Source organism: Talpa europaea (genome assembly GCF_964194135.1).
Source record: "Talpa europaea genome assembly, chromosome: 8".
In the NCBI taxonomy this organism is placed as follows: Eukaryota; Metazoa; Chordata; class Mammalia; order Eulipotyphla; family Talpidae; genus Talpa; species Talpa europaea.
Genome location: NC_140075.1, coordinates 100,104,621 through 100,128,335, shown reverse-complemented (window position 1 = coordinate 100,128,335; position 23,715 = coordinate 100,104,621). Strand labels below are relative to the sequence as shown.

General features: G+C 49.9%; 1 protein-coding gene across 4 annotated transcripts in view; it reads right to left on the bottom strand.

Annotated features, from left to right (window-relative positions):
* Positions 1–5,463, bottom strand: part of TTC7B (tetratricopeptide repeat domain 7B) — a gene marked incomplete at both ends in the record, with an annotated part of 220,263 nt that extends 214,800 nt beyond the window's left edge. For all 4 annotated transcript variants that reach the window (XM_084240964.1, XM_084240962.1, XM_084240963.1 and 1 more), the window contains one exon: positions 5,343–5,463. In XM_084240964.1, coding sequence (XP_084097090.1) covers positions 5,343–5,463 — 121 coding nt within the window. The remainder of the gene's footprint in view (positions 1–5,342) is intronic.
* Positions 5,464–23,715: the final 18,252 nt, after the last annotated feature.

Below are 23,715 nucleotides of genomic sequence, written 5' to 3'. Positions count from 1 at the left end.
AGTGAGTTTCAAATGTTAGCATGTTAGTCCTTCCTTCAGAGGAAAAGTATTTCGACTCCAGAAAGGGAAGCCTGCCCACCCAGCCACCAGCCCCACCCCCAAAGCATGTCCCCAGGGGTTCCTCTTCAGCATAGCTTGAAAACTGCTACACACTGCTATTTCTCAGGGCAGTCTCTGGTTCTGACACAACGCTTGTCTTCTGCGAGGCGGTCTCTTCTGTGAAGGAAGGGAGGAACTCGTAAGAGACCTTGACAGACTGGGGAGCCCCTGAGCCACACAGCAAGAGCGCAGATGCAAAGAAAACAAGGAGGTAGGTGCGTGGGTCTAGGAGGCCAAACCAGCCAACAGGCGGGGTCCACGAGGTGACAGGAGGACATGCTGAAGAGGCTGACCCAGAGAGTGGCTGAATGTTAGGAGTCCCTCCACCCCCAATCAGAGCCTGAAAAGCCCTCCAAACAGAAGCCGGAGGAAGCTGAGCAGTCCCGGGCCCGCTGTGTGCAGCCACAGGTCAGGGTCCTTCTGCCCCGACTGCAATGACCACGAGCCCCAGGGCCCAGCTCAGAGCCATCACCACATCCTTGCGAGAAAGTGAATCCAAAGATGAGGATGTGGTCAGCCACAAAGGCATGTCCTTCAAAGACCACCATCAGAGGGTGTAAAAGCAAGTCAGCAGACCTGAGGACACCGGGATGAGGGGTCACCAAGGTCGCACTGCTGTCCTCCCCCACTGCCTGGGGACAGTTTGGCTCCCAGGAGCCTAGAGCACCACAGGAATGCTGAAAGAAGCCATTCCAAACAGCAGCACCACCGTCCTCCTCCACAACAGGCCCTCAGTGAAACCTCAGACTGTTTCCAAAGAAGACCCTGGGGTCCCGGCTGTCATTAACTCTCCCCCTCTTTGGAACAGAGACTTGAGGCTTGAGTGAGACCAGAGAAGGCAATCCAGGAGCCCTACATGCCTCCTGAAGGGAAGTCATGGGGCTAGAGAGCCCCAGGGAACACTGGCCATTGGCAAATGCTAGAACTTCACTCCCACTCAGTGGTCTGAATACATTTTATAACCACACTTTGCCCCAGAAATATGCTTCCTTGCAGGTACCTTCCCATCACTGAGAAATCATTAAACCACCTCAAAATCACATCTAACCAGAAGGAAGGTGATCCCTTCAAGGAGAAACTACCATTTGGGGCCTAATTGTTCTACGCATGCTCACTGGGTAACTCAGTAACTGAGTGGGCTAAGGAGATTAGCGGCCTGGGCAGGGACAGGGACAAGAGAAGCGGACACTGCCTGGGAAGGGAAGTGGTTGTGGATTGCGCTTCTGGCACTGAAGTATGCAGGTGGCCCAGACCAGGCACAAGCTGGGTGTGTCAGGTGTGGGTCTCCCATTCTTTTCTCCCAATCAGGTGATGATATCCTGGACTTGGCCTGCCTTACCCAGAAATATACCGAGTCAGCTGGAAATTAATACTGGTATTTTGCAGGTTCATTTCGTCTTCTCTTTCTAGTGGAGCAGGTACTTGTTAACTCCATCACACCCAGGAGGAGAGCAGGCTCTCAGAGGCTAAGTTACTGGCTGGGGGTCAACCAGGCAGCTACAGGTAGCCCTGAAGCCCAGGTGCCAGATCACTGCATTTCTCACACAGAGGGCACCTTGCCAGTCGGAGGCTGGAGGGTAACACTGTGGGGACAGAAGGTGACATTGTGCTCTCTCCCTGGGCCAGGACTGATCTGTGAGCCAACAAGAACCTGACAAGTGGATCTCTAGCTCTACACCAATCCCCTCAGGTGGCCACCTCAGCCGCATGCCAGGCACCTCAGCCTTCCCTGTGCCCATGAACCCCCTGGACACCTTGCTAAGTTGCAGGTTCTGCCCCTGAGATCTGGGATGGGTCCTGAGAGTCTGCATTCCCCACAAGTTCCCAGCCCACACCTTAGGTAGAAAGAGTCTAGACTTGAGAGGAATTTTCTCCACCTCTTTAACTTGTGTGGCCACTTGCAGGGACTCACCGGCTCCTAGCATACAGCTGCCACATATTTTGGTTTTTTGAGCTGACATGATTAAAATGGCAACGCTGGTGAGGTATGGGGCAGAAAATGGATTTCTAAGTTCTGTTTCCAGCATCTGCTCTTCCTATCTACCTCTTGGAAAAACTGTCTAAACCAATTTATCCCTAGGGAGTCAGGCTAGAGCAGTGTGCTCTCCAGGTGTCTACTCGTCAGTGGCCTGAATGCGGAGGGCTGCCGTGCACCTTCTCCTGAGAAGCCAGTCCTGAAGAGAGAGGATGCCTGCTGCAAGGAGGAGCACCGAGAATGGGTGAATCCTCTGCTCAGAACCCTGCGGTGCTCCCAACTCACCCAGAGAAAAGCCAAAGCCTTAGCCATGACCTACAAGGCTCTTCGCCATCTGGCCCGGCCATCCCCTGCCTTCATCAGGCCTCTGTCCTTGAAGTCCCCTCCCTGGAACAGCTCCACCATGCCAGGTCCCATCGCAGGTGCTGCCTTCCACGTCAGCCTTTTTAGACCAGTGGTCCTGGGCTCCACTGCCCCTACTCTTCCTTGGTCTTCTGATAACACCACCACCTGACAGCCTGCATGTTTTTCGTCAGGCTTATCTGATCCTTTCCCACTAGAATGCGGCCTTCATAGGAGCAGGGATGTTTGTTATTTTCCTGCTTTGCTCACTGGTATGTCCCCAGTGTCTTCACCATGTCTGCCGCATAGCGAGTACTCAAAAATCTATGGAATGAATGAATGAATGAATGAATGAAAAAATGAATGGATGGCCTGCCTGCATAGGTGTCAGGCTCTGTGGGTAGGACTTAGAGTCATTAGCAATGCTGATGCTCATAACAACTCCTGCAAGTCTTCTAATCCCCATTCTTAGATGAGGAAACTGATGCTCAGAATGGGTAAGTGATTTGGTCAAGGTAACAGAGTTAGGAAGTGGCAGGTCCAGAACTCAGATGCCAAACTGGCTGGTTCCAAAGACTGCTCTTTTCCACCTTCAAAGTAATTGTCTTAATACCATCACATGACATCAATTCACTTTCCATATTCTAAGTAGCAAATGCTTTAACTTAAGGGTTTTCTCAAATCTGCCCAAAACTTGAGGTCAGTGTACCCCACAGAGTCAGAGGGAACTTGTGCCCCCAAAGGCAGGTCCTACACAAGCCCATGGAGCCCCCATGAGCTAAATGAAGTTAAAGACCCTCCCTTCAAACATTCCTCTGAACCCCCAAGAGAGTCACAGTTATTCTGGTTTTGTCTTATCTTCTTCTTTACTTTATATTTCAACCTCCTGAGCAATCTTTTTGACCCTCTCAAATCTGGGTGAAATTTACCATCATGTCTGCTGTTCATTATGTGGATTCCAGGGCAGAACTCTCTCTCATGAGTTCCCCAAAACCAAACTCGCAGACAGACCCATGCACCAGTGCCCACCCCACCCCACCCCCGCTCCCTCATGCCCACTAATGGCTGAGGCTTAGGCCATAGGGGCCATGCCTCCAGAGGCCATCCACCCTCTCATTCCAGAAGCCACCCTAGTTTGGGCTGCCCTTCATCCCCTAGCCATCATCCTCAATCATATTAGCTTCCCTGTTTTCTTTGAGTCACTTCTCAATGTCTGAAGCGACCCTTTTTATTGAGTTCCATATCTGCTAGCTCCAGTCTTCTCAGAGGCGCTAAGTACAGTGTGGGAGGGCAGGAGTTGGTCAGTGTTGTTGACCACAGTTCTAGCACTGGCCCAGGTGGGCATGAAGGAGTAAACAAAGCAGAAAACAAATGAGTTCTGCAGGGAAGAACCAGGCACCTCACCTATGAACCCATTTCACCTCAACTCCAACCCACCCTGAAGGATTACATATTTCTGAGAAGTGACAAGGTAGATCTAGAACTGTCCAACTCCAAGGAGAGATCAGCAAATGCTGTAGGGAAGAACAAGAGAAGCAAAAAGGATGAGCAGGTGAGCCTCACAGGGAGGGCAAGGTCAAGCTGCCATGGCTGCCGAGGGGACTGAACATCTTTTCCTCAAATGCTGACTCCACTGGGAAGTCAACACTCTCCACCAAGATGAGCCTAAGAGGATCTGTGCTTCCTCCTTAGCCCTGAACCCAGGCATTTGCCTCTACAGAGTGTGCAAAACCAAGTTCTTAACCCAAGGCACTGGTTCCTTAAATTAGGGCACAAAACATAAGCCATCCTTGAAGAGACGAGACCTCCCTCCCTCTCCATTTCTGGGTAGCCAGAGGTGAGGAGGTTGAAAATAGCGCCCAAGGCCTTGCTTACAACAGTGCAAGTATTCATTCCTTTATCCTTTCATTCATTTGTTCAGCTGGCTGCGCTCCCCTAGCCTCCAGTAGCCAGAGGTGAAACAAGACAAACCTCTGCCCTCTGCCCTCTGGCTGGCCCACTGGTGCCCGTGGTTTGGGCAGCACTAAAAGACAAGCAAATATTAACCATACTTGCTTCCAAAACAAATAAGGCCACGTGGAGTTGTGCTCGGAAATGGGATTTCAGATGCAATTTTGATTTGATTGGGTGCAAGGCCAATTCAGTCAACGGGTCATAAACTGACTCCAGATGCCAGGCTCCTACTCAGGCGCTCCTTCAGGCCCCCTTCTCTTGCAGGCACCAAGTCCCTCACTCATCCAACCCATTTCCCAACCTTCTTCAACCCACCTCTCTCCACAGCCTTCTCTCTCCAGATTCCCCTGACTCTATTTCCCCTGCGTCCCAAGCGCCAAAGCCCTGGGTCCACAATTTTGACACCCTACTCTCTGAAACGCAGGACGCAAAACTCAACTTGCCTTCCACTACCACCCCTACACACCCCAAATCGTAGCTTACACCTGGAGCCCCTTGAGCACCATATGTTTGCAAACCTTATTTACCAGGGGTCTCAGTTCAATATCCCCATTCTATATGGGAAGATCCCTATGTGGCAGGACCCTGTAAACACACCCTGCCTCCCTGAGGACGTGGTACACAAGCCTGGAACACCGTGAGCACACGCCCAGGTCCCGAGGCGCACCCTCCCCCATCATTCCCAACTTCTTAGAGCCCCAAGGTCGGCTCCTGACCCCCAAGAGCCCGGTCAGCCGACTCCCCGCGAATCCCGCCACCCAGTGTGCACGGAAAGCAGCCCGGCCCGCCGGAACTCGGGGGCGCCGGGCCCGAGACCCGCCGGCCGGACTCCCCCACCGTGCGACTCCCAGGCCCCCCGGCTTCCCAGGCCCCGGGCCTCGCGGCCCGAACGCGCCCCTGCCCGCGCTTCGGGGGCCCGGTCCCGCGGAGGCCGCGGCGCCCCCCGCCGCCCAGGCCGGCCGCCGGCGCGTACCGTTGGCGATGAGCTTGGCCGACAGCTGCTTGACGAGCTCGGGGATCCGCTCCCACTGGCACTCGGAGCGGCAGCGCTCGATCTCCGTCTCCAGCCGCGAGCCCGCCTTCCTGGTCGCCATCGCGGCCTGGCCGGGCCCGGCCGCGCCGCCCGCCCGCCGCCCGCAGGCCCCGCAGGCCCCGCAGGCCCCGCCGCCGCCCGCTGCCGCCGCGGGCTCGGGCTCGGGCTCCCGGCTCCGCCGCGTAACGGGAGCGCCGGCTGGGGAAGGGGCGGGGAGGCGGCGGCGGGCGGCGGCGGGCCCCGGGCGCCGCGAGGAGCGGCCTCTGCCGGCCAGGGCCGGAGCCGCAGCGCGGGCCGGGGCCGGGCCGGACCCGGCCGGGCGGGTCGGGAAGGCGTGAGGGAGGTCGAGGGGCTGGGGCAGGCCGGGGAGGGAAGGAGCCCGGGAGCGGGGCCTGGGGCGGGATGGGGACCGGGTGGCAGGGCTTGGCAGCGGGTGTGGAGGAGGGAGGCTGGGAAGGGCCTTGGGGGAGGCTGGGGTGGAGGCTGGGGTTCTGACAGGATAGGACCAGAGCGAGGGAGAGAGCCAGGAGGGGGACACGGTAACGGTGGGAGGAGGTGGGCCTCAGGAGTAAGACCCACTTTCTGGAGGGGTAGGACTAATGAGTCTAGGCCTGGTACCGGGTGTGTGAGGGAGAGGCCAGCCCCTGTGTGTCCTGCCATGTCAATTGCCATTTAATACCTCTGGGTCTGCGTTGGGCTGTGGCCCTTAGCAGTCCAACTTTAGCCCCTCACCCTCCTCATAAGGGAACAGCAGTGGCCCAGGGGCGCCATAAATATCTGATGAGTTGAACTGAGTCAGCAAGGGCTGCTCCCAGCTCAGATGCCAGCTCCCTTCCTTATCTTGGATGGTAGGCAGCTGGGAGCAGGTGTCCAAGCTCTACAGTCTCTCATTTACTCCATAGCTGTGAAGTGATCACCTACTACGTGCTAAGCACTGTTTTAGGTGTTGGGGATACAGCAGAGAACTAAAGAGACAGAATTCCTGCCTTGGGGGAACTTAGGTTCTAGTCAGGGAGTAAATAAGTAAGATAAAGTAGTTAACTAGAAAGTAAAAATAGCTATTTGAAGAAACTAATCAGGGCCAATTGCAGAGACTAAAGAGTTGAAGGAGTTGCCATTTAAAAGGAATGTATGGGGGGCCTCCCGGGTGGCACAAGGGGTTGAGATGCAACCTATGAAGCAATCCGCAGCCACTGAAGCACAAGTTCAATCCCTGGCCAGGGAGAAACCTACATGGTGCAGCAGACCTCTCCTGACTCGCCCGCTGCTCCCCTCAGCAGTGTGTTTCAGTCAGTCTGCCTGTTCTGTTCCCCACTCTGTCTCTGATGAGTCCTCTCAGCTCCCACACCTCTGGCCTGTACCCCAGTTCTTGTATGCATAAATAAATAAATAAATAAATAAATAAATAAAAGGAATGTACAGAGACGACCTTATGGAAATGACATTTGACTAACCTGAGGAAGGTGAGAGAGCCGTGAGGATTTCCCTGACAAGGATTCTAGGTAGAGAAACCAGCAAGTACAAAGATCCTGGGGTAGGAGCATATTTGGTGAGTTGAAGGTCCGGTGAAGAGATCACAGTGGCTGGAGTGGAGTGAGGAAGGCAAAGCAGAAGAGCGCAGAGGGGGAAGATGCACGTTGGTCTTCATGCTGGTCCTTGTGGGCCAGTAGACTTTGGCTTTTATTCTGGTGAAATGGGGGTATCCATGCAGGACATTTAACTGATGAGTACCAGGATCTGGCCTACATTTTAGGAATATGTTGCCACAGTGCTGAGAATAGTTCAGTAGCTATTCCCAGTAGTTCAGTAGCTCAGGGTGGTAGAGGGAGCAGGGTAATAGCTGTGGTGGAGGCTTTTGGATTCTGGATGGTTTTGGGGGTGGCGCTGACAGTCTGGAAAGCCAGGTGTAAGGAAGCACCTGGTCATCATCAGCACCATCCAGCTCTCCAGGGGTTCTCATTTGCAGAGTAGCCTCTCATTCCCACCCCCCAGCAATACTGGGGCTGTTCTTGGGAAGACCAGATCATGGACCCCTAGTTTACCAGTAAGGAAGTGGGAACATTCACAGATGTGAGGAGGATCAGGAGATGCCTTCTGACATGACCAGCTAAACCTCAGGAACCCCAAGGCCCATGAGCTGAAAATTGACTTGATGGGCCTCAGATGCTGTGGACAACCCACAGAAAGGAGAAACAATGTCAAAGTCTTAAAAGACACCCTTCGCTGCCCTGGCCCCTTTAATTTCACCAAGAGGAAATAGGAAGGGAAGGGAAAGGAAAGGAATCTCCACAGGCGATATTCCCCTCCCCTCAAACCCTCATATTTTCCTTTCAGTGCCAGGATAGAGCTCTGTCCCTCCAGATGTTTGCCTAGAATGTCCTCTCCCCTCTGGCCCAGGAGGGAAATTCCTATGTGTTCCTTGAGACTTGAACCCAAGGTCTCCAAGAAGCCTTGCTCGGCACCTGACAGAACCCGTATGATCCCACAGCGGTTGGTGTCTGCCTCGTGATAGGTCTTCTGATAACTTTGTCGCTGTAGTGACTGATGTTTATGCTGCCTCAGTTGCCACACGCTAACAGCAATTACCATGTCCCTCTCTCTGCCCTCCTAGCTCCTACATCCTAAGACAAGTTTTTGTCTCTATGGAAGCAAATGGTGCTTGAACTATGACTCTGTGTGTGCAAACTAGACGGCAGCATTGAACCTCTCCTTGCCTCACATGCCTGCAGTTTCTCAGCTTTAATCCCTGCCCCATGAAACTGGTTGAGGATTAAATAAGGAAATACAGGTAAAGCACCCAAAACAGAGCTGGCACACTCTAGGAACACAACAAATGTGAACTGCCATCCCGTTTCTCTGTGCCGTTGCACCCAACACCCTGGCACAATGGGAGGGCTTGAGTGAAAGAATGAAGGTCTACAGTCAGCCTGCCGTGTTTTCCTTTGGGATTTAAAACGGGGATATAAATTTAAGTGACCACATTGGAGGCTTTTGCCTTCAGAACAGGCCACCCTGGAAGTGGTCAACACCCACCAGGGTACTCTTTGGACCATTTTCTTGAGTGCTGAGGTTGCTGGCCCAGAGGTTGGGAGCAGAAGCTGGCAGACTGTCAGCTGGACCCAACAGAAAGAGAGAAACTTCTCGGGCCTTTGCTGTGTGGAGCCTAGGAGCTGGGCGCTCAGTCTCCCTGATCATTCCCACATCTGCGATGTTGTGATCCTTACCCATCGCCTGGGCTGCTCCTGTAGCTACAACAACAAGTTAGAAACACACAAGTGACCACCCGAGAAGGCCTCCATATTGTCTTCTAGGTGAGTTTACCTGGAGGGGGCACTCAGTAAATTCAGAAGCAGACAGTCATTTGTGTTAATAATAGTAATTAAGTCAACATCTTTTTTCCAGGCATTGGAATTACAGGTTTGACAAGGATGTGAGAGATCACAGTCTGTAGGCCAAGTCCAGCCTCGAGGCGGGCAGTACCTGACATGAAAGAAGCTAGGTGGAAGATGGCTTGGAAGTCTGACTCCAGGCTAATTCCTCTAGAAGGGCTGGCTTGCCAGGGGCAGTGGAGACAGGCTGTTGGCTCAGAGCAAAGGTCAGGTCAGTGCAAATGGGGGCTCTGCCTGTCTGGTCTGGAAAATTCCCCGTCCTCTTCCCTGGAAAACCCGGGTCCATATGCATCTAGACTAGGGGGAGATGTCAGCAGAGGGGGAAAGGACTTGAGGGAGAAGGCGGGTGGGGTAAGGTAGGGAGAGCTGCAGGGGAAGAAGGAAACACACACACCATACTCAAAACACACACACACACACAGAGAGAGAGACAGAGAGAGAGAGAGAGAGAGAGAGAGAGAGAGAGAGAGAGAGAGAGAGAGACTCTGAATGTGCTCCCCTCTCGCCTGTGATCTCTAGCTCAAAGGGGTTGGGACCTTTCACCTCCCTCACCTATGAGGCTCCCGCAGATATCCACATGTCTCCTCCCTTCCTTTCGGTCTCTGTCCCCAGGTCACTTCTGCAGAGAGGCCTTCCCTAATCACCCTATCCACTCCTGCCATTCCCTTCCCTCCCCACCCTTTACTCTGCTGTTGTATTCTTCTTGTCACCACCTGATTTATGTTCAGCAATTTAGTTCTCACTGTCTCCCCTCACTAAAATGTCAGCTCAGGAGGATCAGGATTTCTGGGTGGTTTTGTTCACTGCTGCTTCCCTGGCACTGAGAACAGCACCTGGCTCATAGTAGGCGAGTAAATATTTGGTAAATGAGTAGAAGGAAGGTAGCAGAAGGGGTCGGACACTTCAAGACTCTCCAGGCAGGAGCATCCCAGCGGACAGGTCCCCAGGAAAAGGGGAAGGGGCTTGCTGAAGCACACGAGTCAGGTGGAAGGGGAGCTAGAGATCCAGAAACAGGAACAATAAAGAGCCTCAGTGCTGACAGAATAATCACAACCAGAGAAGTAAAGTCTCAAGAAGGCTGTCATACAGGAAAAGCTCTGTGCGGTCTTAGTCCATTCCTGAGTCTGTAACAGTTACAAGTCCACCTCTCCAGGCTGAGAATATCCGCATGTCCCAGATCTGTGTTCTCTAGCCCAGGATGAGGCCTAACCTCATCCTGTGAATTTTCATTTCTCTCCATTCATCCCAACCTAGCAGAGGCTTTGGACACTGATGAAGCTGGTGTGGGGTTTAAACCTGTGTGATAGGAATTCATTATCTTAGTTTTTTCCACACCAGAGTTCTGAGGACACTTTCCTGTTATTCCATATACGCTGACCTGCCTTCTTCCAGAAGAGTGGCCTGAGTTTATGACAAAAACGCACTTATATGTGTAGACAAGCATGGTAAACTCTAAGGGTCCGGGGGAGAACAGTGCACCTCTCACCGGAGAGATGGGTTCTAAGACTGTAACTAGACTGACTTTTGAGCTTCCTTGCAGAACAGGCACAGAAGCAAACACTTGCAGTAGTTTGATTTGACTGATGCAGCTGATTCACACATCTGGAGTTTAAAAAGGGCACTCAGGAACTAGGTAAGCATGAGGGATCTGGTTATTCCTAGGGTGTTGTATTAGAGAACAGTTGTGATGATTTCATCATTTCAAACACTTTACTAATAAAAAGAAGCTGATCCTCATTCTGTGTGAGGCACCTCCTAGATAGAATTTGCTTCTATTAAGAATTGCAAGTCATATTCCCCTGCACAAGGCCACTAGCATGCAAGGTTTCCAAGTGCAACACACATTTATTGAACATCTACTCTGTGCTAGAAAGCATCAGGCCCTGGGGATACAACATTGTATAAAATGTAATTCCACCTCTCAAGGAACTCAAAACTAGCTGGAAAAAGGGACAAAGATGTAAACAACAGCTTTGCACTTTGCGTCAGGGACTCAAAGAGCCCTTGTCCCACCTGAGGGCCTTCAGGAAGTCTTCCTGGAGAAGGTAACCCTGAGCAAAACCTTAAAAAAGAATTTCAGGCCTACTCTGCTCACCAACTTTCATCCTCTCACAGAGTGGTCCTGCTTTAAAAACAAAACTAAAATAGAAGCAAACCCCTGAACTCAAAGTAGGTCATAGGTAGGACACGGAAGCAGTTTAAATGTCTATCAGTTTAGACAACTAGATCAAGAAGATGTGGTATAGCCACACTATAGACTATTATTCAGCAATAAGGAAAGACAAAATACAGCAAGTTTCAGGAAAATGGAGCAAGTTTGAGGGAATTATGTGTATGCTGGAATGTCAAACAAATACTAGACATTCACACAGCAGACGATTTGATAAAGCAAAATAATTATAAAAACTAGTAGACATTAAATATCACCATGAGGGCTCTGAGGTTAAGGGAGCGGGGAGGGAGTGAGAAAGGGACAAGGGGATAAATGGGGGGGGGCAAGTAGGGTCACATCGTTTAGACACAGCAAGCCCCAGATCAGTTGAGAAAAATCCCTGTAGTAAAGCACCTGTTGGGTAGGGAGGCTGGAGTGAGAGCTCCCCTGACCTGCTGCCTCCCCCCCCCCCCAAACAGAGGCTTACAACACTAAATCCATGCTAACTGCACAGACATTTCTCTAGAAACCAGGGCATTTTGTTCCTTCCAGTATCTGGGGGATCTTTTCGCTGGATAAGGAAGGCAGGAGGCCTGGGTTGAGTCCTGTCTCCACCCAGCCAGTAGCCTTCAATTTCCTCATTTGTAAAATGAGGTCTGCTCTGAGCTGGCTCCCGTCCCTGATCGCTCCTGTCAAAGTGAGACTTAGACAGTTGCTAGGCTGTGACAAGCCCAGTTATCCTGTTGGCGTGTGGGTTGTCTCCCAGCGAGGTTCCTGGCCTGCAGCCTGTTCTGGGCCCACAGGCAGCAGGTCAGGGAGAACTAAAAAAAGGTGTGCAGTGCTGAACGTGGATTAGCGACCCTAGATCTGACTCTTCATCTCTGCAAGCAGCCTGCGGTGTGAGCTGGTGAAAGCCATAGCCCCTCTCTGGACTCAGTTAATTCCCATGCTAAATATGGGGGAGAGGGTCACCAGCATTCCGCAGCAAGATCGGGCTTGAGAAACTCATTCACTGGGAAGAGAGACGAAACTAGCCTTGAGACCTCCCCACAAGAACTTGCCTCTCCCGGGGGATGCCCTTCATCCCTCTCCAGAGGGGAAGCCCCTGGCGCAGAGCCCCGACTCCTGCTTCATGCCTGTGAAGGCATGCTGTGTGAGGAAAATCAGGTCTTGCAGAGACGCCCTCTGAGACCTGGGCAGCACGACAGCACCCTGAGTCAAGACGAATGGAAACCATCCCCGTAAACATTTCAGATTGGTTTTAAAACCGCATTTAAATACATGGTGGAAACAAGCAGGGATTGAGCGCGACCTGTCTGGTGCTTGGAAGGGGTTTGAGGGGGAAGGTGCTTGAAAGGAAGGGGGGAGATGGAGGCACCTGCTGGACAGCAGTTGCACCCAGGCGAAGGCCAGCGCAGGGGAACATCGCCGCGGCTGGCTGAAGGGCGTGCTCAAGCCTTGGTCAGAAAGCAGAATCCCTCCGAGAAGCACAGTTGGCGCAGACCTGGGATGCGAGCGGATTTTCCTCCCGCTCTGGGCTAGAAACTCTGTTCTCCCGAAGGGGCAGGCTCGGCGCGGAGGCCACAGCCAATCAGAGAGCTTTCTGATGAGGTCATGCAGTTCCTTGGCGATTCATTGGCTGATCCCTGCAAACCTTCGGCGCCCACTGCCTCGCAGGGTGGTGGGTCGGGTCGCTGCAGCCAGCGCCTGGGGGGCCTGGGCTTGGGAGGGCGGTCCCCCAACTTTCCACCAACGTTTGTTTATGCAGAGCAACAACAGACGTTATGACTTGGACCCAGTCTCCTGCAGAGAGAGGCAGAAATATCCAGAAAAAAAGAGCTCTAAGCCACCGCAGAGACTAGGTTTTCTTATTACGTTGGAATCTTGGTTTTCTTTGGTGAACGTGGAAGGTTTACCTGTTTTGTTTTAATCTAGGCAAACACACAGTCATTTAAGATGCTGCGCAAACGTCCATTGGCTGGTCATCTTTGATTTCCCCATGGCGGCACTGTATAAAGACATTTCTGACGTTTTGAGACATTTAAAATAGGGTTTCTCGAAACTTGTTACACAGAGGGATCCAAAATACTAGATGCACACTTGGGGCCCCGGTGCTTCTTGATTCCAACCTGGAGGTTGAAGGAACTGGCAGGGCCGGGATGTGAACTCCAGTTTGGGAAACAAAACATCTATAGAATTGTTGGAACTTCTTAGAAATGCAAATTCTCTGTGTCATCCCACATCTACTGTATTAAAAACTCAGCAGATCCTTTGTGCTTTGACCAGCCCTCCAGGTATTCTAACGCATACCCAAGTTTGAGAACTGCTGATTTTAACCAAATGCTTGGGACCTTTGAGACTGCTGCTGGGGTAGATAACTCAGGTGTGCCTGTTCTCATTATAGAACTCATGGGGATCCCAGCAGCTGCCATGGCTTTGACTACAGGTTATTGGAACAGATCCACATTTGGCCTGTCCTTTCCTGGATTTTGATGAGATGGTCCTATGGTCCAGCCTGAGCAAAGGTCAATGACATGACCACCGCCTTAACCTTCAACCTAGCAGTTTAGCTTAATGCATTGTGCCACATTCCTCCGGGCCATGGTAATGGGTTGCTTAATGCTTGATGAACTATTTCAAATTTCTGAAGATGCTGATAACATCATGCCTGAAGAACACCTGAGGGCCATTTTGAACTGATAACACAACTGTTCCAGGAAGGTCATCAATAATGGGACTGATTGTTCCTAGACTGCCTGTCTAGGTGCCTTGCTGGACCTGAGATTAAAAACACCCTCCCTGTCCTCCCTGTATCACTCACATCCTCATATTCCTTTCTTTCCTATATAACTTTCCTTCCTTCACTCACCACTTGAGCAGAGATGGTCTCCAGAGTGCAAACTGCTGTCCTCCCACGTGGTGTCACATATTACTAAATTGCTTCCTTTGTGGAAATATCTTGGTTTGGAGTCTGGCTTTCCAAGCTCAAGCAAGACAATCTGATTAGGTCACTAAAGCCCCTACAAGTGACTAGACCCTAAGTGTGAACTTGGTACCAAGGGCAGCTGTGTTCTGCCATGTGACCTGGGGAGCATAGAAATTCAGTCTAAGGAGAAGAATGAAGCAGATACTTAGACTTGACATGGGCAGTGGACAGAGAGTCCATTCCAGGATGGCCAGTGCTACTGTCACAGGGCAGGGAGAGGGGCACCCCAGACCCTACAAACCTGCCTGCTCTAAATAGGTTCTGCCATCTGCTGCATCAACACAAAACATATGAGACTTTAATGAAAAAGAACTTTAATACAATTAGGAAACAATGACAGGAAAGGCAAAGAATAGAATATAGTTACTAAATCAAGCACCCAAAGTTACCTGTCCCTCGTGGGTAAAAGTCCACCCAAGCAGGATTGGCCCAGAGCAAGGCCCAAAGCATGCCACAAGTCTAAAGTATCTTCCAGTGGGGACCCACAGGAAAGGATCAGAAACAACAAGACAAGTCTGGGAGAAAAAGAGCAAAAACAAAATCAAGACAAAACCCAGCATTGCCACCTCCCCACGGGTCTCTCACCCACATCTGTGTCAACCAGCCCACGACCAGAAGGCAAGCACAGTTTCTTCATGTGTCTCTTGGCTCCATGTGCCTCCTCCAGGTCTCCTTCTCGCTCTCCATCCTCTTCCTTCCTCAGTCTCCTCTGCACCTCCTTCTCTCTCTGCTCAGCTCCACTCTCCTTTTGGGTGGGGCAGGAAACCTGGAACTGCCCCCTTTCCTGGGGACCACCCTGTTACAATACCTCTAAGGGGCCCTACCTCTCGCACTTGCTTAATAAGCACATTGGTCTTCAAACAAGCATAGCACTGTCCCACCCCAGGCTCAGGGTTACAAAGGCCCCTTGCCCCAGAACTCTTGCCCCATTGGCTTTCCCATGCTGCCTCATTCCTGACAATGAGAAGGGTTCTCAAATGTCACCTTTTCTGGAGCGACACTCTGAAACGGCCCCTCCTCCAGCCACACTCTTATCACTTTGGCCTGCTTTAGTGAAGACATTTCATGTGTCATCTTCAATGCTATTGTTAGGGGGAAAGGTTGTCCTGAGCTAATCCCATGCTGGCTTTGTGGACTCCACCCCCACTCCAGACCAAAGCCATCAGGACATTGGGAAAGACAAATCCCATCACCACCAAAGGGAAGGTGGCTGGGACCTGAGGGTGGAGTTAAGCAGCCAGGTTTGGAATAAAAACCAGACACGTGGGCCTTGGGGCTCTCTCTCTCACTCGCCTCCTGGCTTCACGGCTCGCCGCTCGCGGCCAGCTCTCAGAGTGCTGGGATTCCAGCACATTTGGGATTCCAGATCGGCGGATCGGGTAGGACACATTTAAGACTTTATCTCCCACTTTTTCTCCCTGAGTTGTACATTTCCTCATTTCCCCTTCCCTTGTAAATGAATCTTTTATTAACCTTTTGTGTGTGCCTGCAGTGGAGTATTAAGTCCCTTTCAAGCGCGCGGATGAGGACCCACAGTCAGGCAACCCATTTTATATCGGGGCTGCCCTGTAACACTATCACACATTTATTTGCTAACTGGTTTGCTATATACTCCTTGGGAGCAGAGATCTTGTGGATTTGTTCACTTCCATGGTCTTAAACATCGCCGGGTTCATAACATGGCTCAGAAAACATTCATTGAAGAAAGGATCGCTTTCCTCACCTTCCTGAGGTCCAGCTGCCCTCCTGTACTCGGGTTGTAGAAGCCTCCCCAGCCTGTGTTTTTTGATAATGAACACCACCCCCAACCCCGTTGACTCAGGACTTTGAAGGGTTTCAGTTTTGTTTTACATATTAGGGAACTGACACCTAAATAATTTTCACAGGGTGATGTGAGAACACAGGGTGAGCAAGAGAACGAAACTTGTAGGTCATTACAGGTGCCTAGCAGGCTTGCCTTCTGACTTCGGGTCGCAGCTCAGGATTCATCCCACCACAGGGCAGTAAAGTCAACATCAGACCTTATTGCCTCCTGTTGCAAGCTTTTAATAAATCAGTTTGGTTTTCAAAATACTACCCAGAATAGTCTGTGGTCAGCAGAAAGGTGCTGACGGCACTATCTATTCTAGGAAGTTACACTATTTTCTGGTGAACTACAGTGGATGGTATGAGTGTCTCTGTTGCTGATAGAGCGGGACAGGTGTTACACTGGTCTTCACCCCACCCAGATTGCTTTTTTAAGATATAAAAGGTATCTTTGTGTTGACCACTTCTGCTTTGTTGTGTTGTAGAGCAACCCCGATACAAAACGGGGTGCCTGACTGTGGGCCCTCACCCGTGCGCTTAAAAGGACTTATCAATGCTCTACTGCAGGCACACGCGAAAGGTTAATAAAAGGTTTATTTACAAGGGAAGGGCAAATGAGGAAATGTACAGCTCAGGGAGAAAAGTGGGAGACAAAGTTTTAAGTGAGTCCTACCCGATCCGCCGATCTGGAATCCCAAAATGGCGCTCTGAGAGTTGGCCGCCAGCCAGGAGCCGTGAAGCCAGGAGGCAAGCGATAGTGAGCCAGCCCAAGGCCCACGTGTTTAGTTTTTATATCCAACCTGGCTGCCCAACTCCACCCTCAGGTCCCAGCCACCCTCCCTTTGGTGGTGATGGGATTTGTCTTTCCCAATGTCTTGATGGCTTTAGTCTGGAGTGGGGGTGGGGTCCACAAAGCCTGTATGGGATTAGCTCAGGACATCCTTCCCCCCTAACAATTGTAGTCTGGGGAGCTTACCCTTTGCCTGGAGGAAAACACAGTTATAGCTCTGTGTGTAGAACACTCTTCCTAGAAATGTGAGCGTATTGTAAAACATTCTGGGGCACTCTCCAACCTCACTCCCTGATCTAGAGGCCAAAGAGCAAGCATGTGCATAAAGTCAGAATAGTGTATATAGGAATCTACTGTCTGCAGGTAAACCAGACTTTCAGCTTGCACTAATGACCAAGGAAACAGATAAAGAAGTTTTTAATAATAAGTACCTATACTTCTCATTATATTGTTTAGAAACCAGGAAAGTGATTAGGCTCCAGCATTTGCTTTCCTGCACTCATCAACAGTGTCAAACTTATCTTTACAGTTTCAATGACTTACTGTTCATACCTATATAAAGTTAATTCAAACTTGTCTTTGTAGGAAAATAGTTCTTACAGAGTAACATCTGTTGAACTGCTTTCTGGATTTAAATCTTCACTCTTTATCCTTTAATAAACTCGCTTCATTTTGCTTGCTCCAATTATTCAAGTCAATAGCAACTTTCCCAAAGGAATGAGATCTTTGCATTTGCTTGTGTTGGAGAACAAAAAAAAAAAAAACCGTTTGTATCCTTCTGGGTTCTTCTAGGCTAGCAAATAATCAAAGAAGTATCAGACAGATTGACAAGAGAAAAAAAACAAAAAGAAGTTTAATAATAACATGTACACCTCCTGTTTACTTGGAAGAGACCCAGTATAACGGAGTGACTCACTCACATGGCTTTGGATGCCATCGTAAATTTCTTAGCTAAAACAAGAGAGGCTAGGGGAAGAAAGGAGAAGTTCAATTAGGGAGTTTATAGAGAAAACAAAGGTATGCAAATTTAGGCTCTGTCTCCTCCATTGAAAAGAGACAAGGAGATTAATGTTCCTAGTACATGCCCTCACAGAAGTTTATATATAAATATCTTCAAAAGGAACTTCCACCCAGCCTGCAGAGTCCCTCCCATGAAATCAGTCTTTTTCCAAAAAGACATATTTTAGGGTGGCAGGTTTTTGCTCCCCTACACCCAGGACCTCAACAGATATGTACTAATGACTGACTTAGCCATGGCAGCTTGAGTAACTGTTCTCAAGTCCAAAGATGATGCTGTTCAGGGAAGGCAGGGAGTAGAAGAGTGGAACCTTGTTTAGATATGCTTATTAAGGAAGCAAACATTATTTACTTTACATTTCCAGGCCTATGACTCTTTAACAGGGAAAGATGTCTTTTTCTTAGCAGTTCCCTTTCAGAATGACTTTTTGTCAGGCTGTGTGGCCACCTGGGAACATTTTCTCCTGTATTTGGGGAATCCGCCACCTGAGGAGGCAGAGTCTTCCTCCCACTGGAGAAGCTGGAAATGTCAGGCACTCTCTGTGCCAGACAACATGCCAGACAATGAGGCAGAGAGCTCTCAGATCTGCTGGGCAGATCCTAGTCATGTTACAGGACAGGAAGAGGGGCAGCCCAAACCCCGCAAACCTGCCTATTCTAAATGGGTTCTGCCATCCGCCGCATCAACACAAAACATATGAGACTTTAATGGGAAGGAACTTTAATAAAACTGGGAAACAATACAGGAAAGGCAAAGAGTCTAGTTTCTAAATGAAGCACCCAAAGTTACCCATCCCCTCGTGGGTAAAAGTCCATCCAAATGGGATGGGCCCAGAGCAAGGCCCCAAAGCCTGCCACAAGTCTAAAGCATCTTCCAGTGGGGACCCACAGAAAAGGGTCAGAAACAACCAGACAAGCCCGGAAGGAAAAGAGCAAAATCAACATCAAGATAAAAGCTGCCATTGTCACCTCCCCACGGGTCTCACCCACATCTGTGTCACCCAGCCCACGACCAAAAGACAAGCATAGTTTCTTCACGTGTATCTAGGCTCCATGCGCCTCCTCCAGGTCTCCTTCTGGCTCCATCCTGCTTCCTTCCTTCCTCAGTCTCCTCTGCAGCTTCTTCTCTCCCTGCTCAGCTCCACCCTCCCTTGGGTGGGGCAGGGAATCTGGAACCTCCCCCTTTCCTGGGGACCACCTTGTTACAGTATAAATCAGGGGCAGCAACATCCCATTTGGAGATGGCCCAGGCTGAGATACCAGCAGCTATGGGTGGGGTTGATCAGCTGCATCTGGGTGTCCATGCCCAGCATTGGTGGTGGGATGCTCTGCGTCAGACCAGTGCCTTGAAGGATCTCCAGCATCTTTTGCTGGCTGCCCAGCATCCTGGACTGGTCTCCTTCCCAGAGACTGTGAGCCACCAATCCTGTTTCTAGCTAAATAAGCCAGGGTGGTTTATGTGACCTGCAGTGGAGATCAGGAATGAAGGCATTAGCTTTGTGAAGGAAGGCCAGGTGCCCCAGGGAGAGGCAATGGCATCTGAGCAGCAGCACTGTCCTTCAGACCCAGTCATAGTTGTGCAGAGAGAAGTGAGTCACAGAACAGCCCCAGCATCCTCCATCAATTCATAGGGCTACAAAGGGTCACAGGAATCAGACAGGTTGGTGGGATTTCATACAAGTCTGACTTCTCTTTGCTTTGCAGGGGAACAAAACCTGCCACCCCCAAATATGTCTTTTTGGGAAAAGGCTGATTTCACGGGAGGGGTTCTGAAGCTTGAGTGGAGGACCCTTTCGAAAAACATATTTACAAATAAATGTCTGTCAGAGCATGTACTAAGAAGACCCGATTTTCTGGTCTCTTTTCAATGGAGAAGACAGAATTTAAATGAAATGTGCATATCTTTTGTTTGCTGTGGTTTCCTCAGTAAACTCCTAACTGAACTCCTGTTTCCCCACAACCTCCTTTGTCTTAACTAAGCTACCTGCTTTCTGGAATCACACAAGTGAGCTACTTAATCACATCTGGTCTCGCCTATGTATGCACCAGGAATATATGCTATTATTAAAACTTTATTGGCTTAAAAAAAAATCTGTCTGACACTTGCTTCATTATTTGCCAGCTTAGAAGAACACAGAGGCCACAGGATGCTTCCTTCTGCACCCCAACATCGCAACACTCACCAGTCTTGGACTTCCCCTGTGGATAGGACAATTGGTTAGGCGGGGAGATTGGACGGCCTTGGTCTTCTCACGCACAGCTTCTCAGACTAGTTGGGAAGCCCCAGTGTGCTTTCCTGCCTGTGTCCCCAAAATTAAGCCCATTACCTAAGACACTATTGTAACTAGGGTTTAAATACCACCGCCCACCTCCAGCACAGCTCTTACACAGACACCTTTGATTGGTACAGTGAATTCTACTGGGTGGGCACCCACAGCTCTGTGCATTAGAACCAGCCAACACTGGGGAGGCGATGATTACACTGGGGGGCTAGGGATTGGGTCTTTTCTTGGGAGTGAGGTGCTAAGCCAGGCACCCAGCAGCCAGGCCTCCCTCCTTTGCTATCAGAGATGGGCTGCAGGTCCAGCACCTTACCCCTAACCCCATTTAAAACCACCAGTCACCACACAGCCCTGTGCACACCCAAGAGCACAGGCCCAGAGGCATTTGCCACTGAAGCAGGGCCTGGTGCTTCTGCAGCTCTTCCTGTCCTGTGTGTGCACAGCCGCACCGGTCCCCCACTGCCTTCTGCAGGTCATTCACTTTGTGTCACCTCTGTGCTTCCCACCTGGTGGGCTGTGGACCCTCAGGCACTACAGGCCCTGCCATGGTCTTCCAAGCAGCCCCTAGGACGCCCAGCTTCCAGGGCTCCACAGGCACCATGAGTTGCCCAGCATTCCACAGGCGTGTCTTTGGAGATCTGCAAAGGAAGGAGAAGGAAAATCCCTGCTGCACCACACTCCCTCGCCACCAGGCTCGGCTCCTTCCCCAGAGGAAGGAGCAGGTGGGATTTTCACCAGCTTTTCTCTCCTTTGCCATTTCTTCTTACACTTGATGTTTTTACCATAGCAGGTCCCCGCCCTCCCTCTTCTGTGGGAGGCATTGGGCATGTGCTGCTCTGAACAGACTGTGCATCTCAGAAAGGCTGGACTGGTCTTCCACGATGACATCCCCACATCATCTGGGCGTGCTAGGCAAGCCTTATGTTTTTGCATGAAAGGACATTTATTGTGTGGAACTGTCACGCTGAGAGGCCACCAACCCCCTATCATGTCTGTGCAGGGTGATTTTTTTAAAAGTTTATTAAGCTGTTTAAAAAAAATAGGCATGTAGTCTCAATTGAAAATACACAATTCTGTTATCGTTAACATATTTCTAGTTGTGTCACCATTATCATAGTCGATTTTAAAATACATTGTTACCCCCAAAGGAAACCCTGGTTCCATCAGCAGCCACACACAGGCCCCCAACTGCCCCAAACACTAATCAATTTTTTTGTTTCTGTGCATTTGTCTTTTTTGCCAGTTCATATAAATGCAATCTTATGGGGCCTCCCCGGTGGCGCAGCAGTTGAGCGCTGGGCTGCGAAGCTGACCATGGCCTCGCCAGCGCCGGTTCAATCCCTGGCCGCCTGTGAGGGTCCCACATGGCACGCGGACCTCTCCTGCAGCACCCGCTGCTCCCCTCAGCAGTGTACTTCCTCAGTCTGCCTGTTTTGCTCCCCACTCTGGCTCTGGTGAATTCTCTCACCTTCCCGTGCTTCTGACTATACCCAGTGCTTGTATAAATAAATAAATAAATCTTTTAAAAAAAATGCAATCTTATGAACTGTGGTCACTTATAGCTGGCCTCCTTGACTTAGCCTCATGTCCTCAAGTCCCCCATGCTCATAACAGGTATCAGCATGATTGAGTCATTCCATTTTATGGTGGAATCGCCTTCCATCTTGTGGATGCCACCTTTTGTTCTCCACCCATTTGTTGTGGACACACATTTTCATTTTGCCTCATTACATAGCTAGGAGTTGGGTTGCTGGGTCATATGGGTATTCTAACTTTTTTTTTGGATTTATTTATTTATTTATTAATACAAGCACTGGGTACAGTCAGAAGCGTGGGAGGGTGAGAGAATTCACCAGAGCCAAAGCGGGGAACAGAACAGGCAGACCGACAAAATACACTGCTGAGGGGAGCAGCGGACGCAGCGGGATAGGTCTGTGCGCCATGTGGGACCCTCGCCAATGGCCGGAGATCGAACTGGCACGGCAGAGGCCTTGCAGGCAGCTTCGCAGCCCAGCACTCAACGGCTGCACCGCCAGGGGAGGCCCCTATTCTAACTTTTTGAGGAATTGCCAAACTGTTTTCCAAATCAGCTACACAATTTCACCTTCTCATCACAAGTGTATGAGGTTTCCAGTTTCTCTTCATCTTCACCAACACTTGCTGTTATCCATCTTTTTGATTCTAATTATCCTCCTGTTGTCAGGTTATCCTGTTGTGATTTTGATGAGGCCAGCATCTTCTCATGTGCCATTTCATTCACTTCCATGTGGCCCTTTTTCACTATTCCTTGGAGAATTCAGATTCTTTACCCATTTTTAAATTGATTGTCTTTTTATTATTGGGTTGTAACAGTTGTTTATATATTCTACATATGCCTTTTATCAGATACATGATGTGCAAATATTTTCTCCCATTCTTTGGGTTTTCTTTCACTTTCTTGCTAGCTCCCTTTGAAATGAAAATGTTTTACAATTTGATGAAATCCAATTTTTTCTTTTGTCACCTGTGCTTTTGGTATTATACTTAAGACACCATTGTCTAAATCAAGGTCAAGATTTACACCTATGCTTTCTTCTAAGAACTTTGTAGTTTTAGGCCTTACAATTAGGTATATGATACATTTTGAATTAAATTTTATATGGGGTATGAGATAGAGGTCTAAATTCATTCTTTGCATGTGGATGTCCAGTTGTTACAGCACTGTTTATTAAAAAGACTATTGTTTCCCCCATAGAATATTGACCATAAATGTAAGGCTTTATTTCTGAATGCTGAAGTTTATTCCATTAATCTATGTGCCTCTTTATATGTCAGTATCATACCATCTTGATTACTGTAGCTTTGTAGTAATTCACAAAACTGGGAAATTGAGTTTCTTGTTCTTCTTTAGAACACTGCAGGTCCCTTGCATTTTTGTATTAAAAGTTGAATCAGGGCCTCCCCTGGTGGTGCAGGGGTTGAGCGCTGGGCTGCGAAGCTGTCCGCAGCCTCTGCAGCTCCGGTTCAATCCCCAGCTGCTCCACGGCCACCGGAGGAGGGTCCCACATGGCGCGCAGACCTCTCCTGCCACCCGCTGCTCCCCTCAGCAGTGTACTTCAGTCCTTCTGCTTGCTCTGCTCCCTGCTCTGGCTCTGGTGAATTCTCTCACCCTCCCGCGCTTCTGACTGTACCCAGTGCTTCTATAAATAAATTAATAAATCTTAAAAAAAAAAAGTTGAATCAATTTGTCAATTTTCGCAAAAACTGTTAGCTGGGATTTTGATGGGGATTGTGTGATAGCTGTAGATCAATTTGGTGAGTATTGACATCTTAAGAATATGAAGTCTCACCCTGTCTGCTTCTCCTTGTCTCTGCAGAATTGCTATAGTTTGAAAGAAGCCAGAGAGTTGGATTTGCTGGGTTCCTGAGGCCCCCTGGGGTCTTTGTTTCCTTAAGTCAGACAAGAGCTTTTTGCTTTTTCTCCTAGTGACCCTTGGGGATCAAGACTCTCCATGACTGCCAGAATCCTGGGCCCATCTGATGCTGTCTCCAGGCCCTTTCCCTCCCCAGGCTGGTCAGCAAATGCTCCCAGCTGAGGCCTCATGAACCTTCAGCCCATTAACAAAACCAACAATAGTGTTTTTTACACACTGCACCTCACATATTTCTGTTGCATGAATGATTAAGTCATCCAGGCGAACAGCCCCCAGAGTCTTGTTTGAAGGGCACCAGAAATGCTTCTACTCAAAGGCTTCACCCTTCCTCCCCACCTTCCTTAGAAATGCCTGCCTCGGGCAGGTGCCTAGTAAAACAAGCCTGGATGGCAGGAAAAAATACAGAAGCTACTGTCTCCAAAACTCAAATTAGTTTCTTATCTCTTTCCCCTGCTGGCAGGAATGGCTCCTAGCCAAG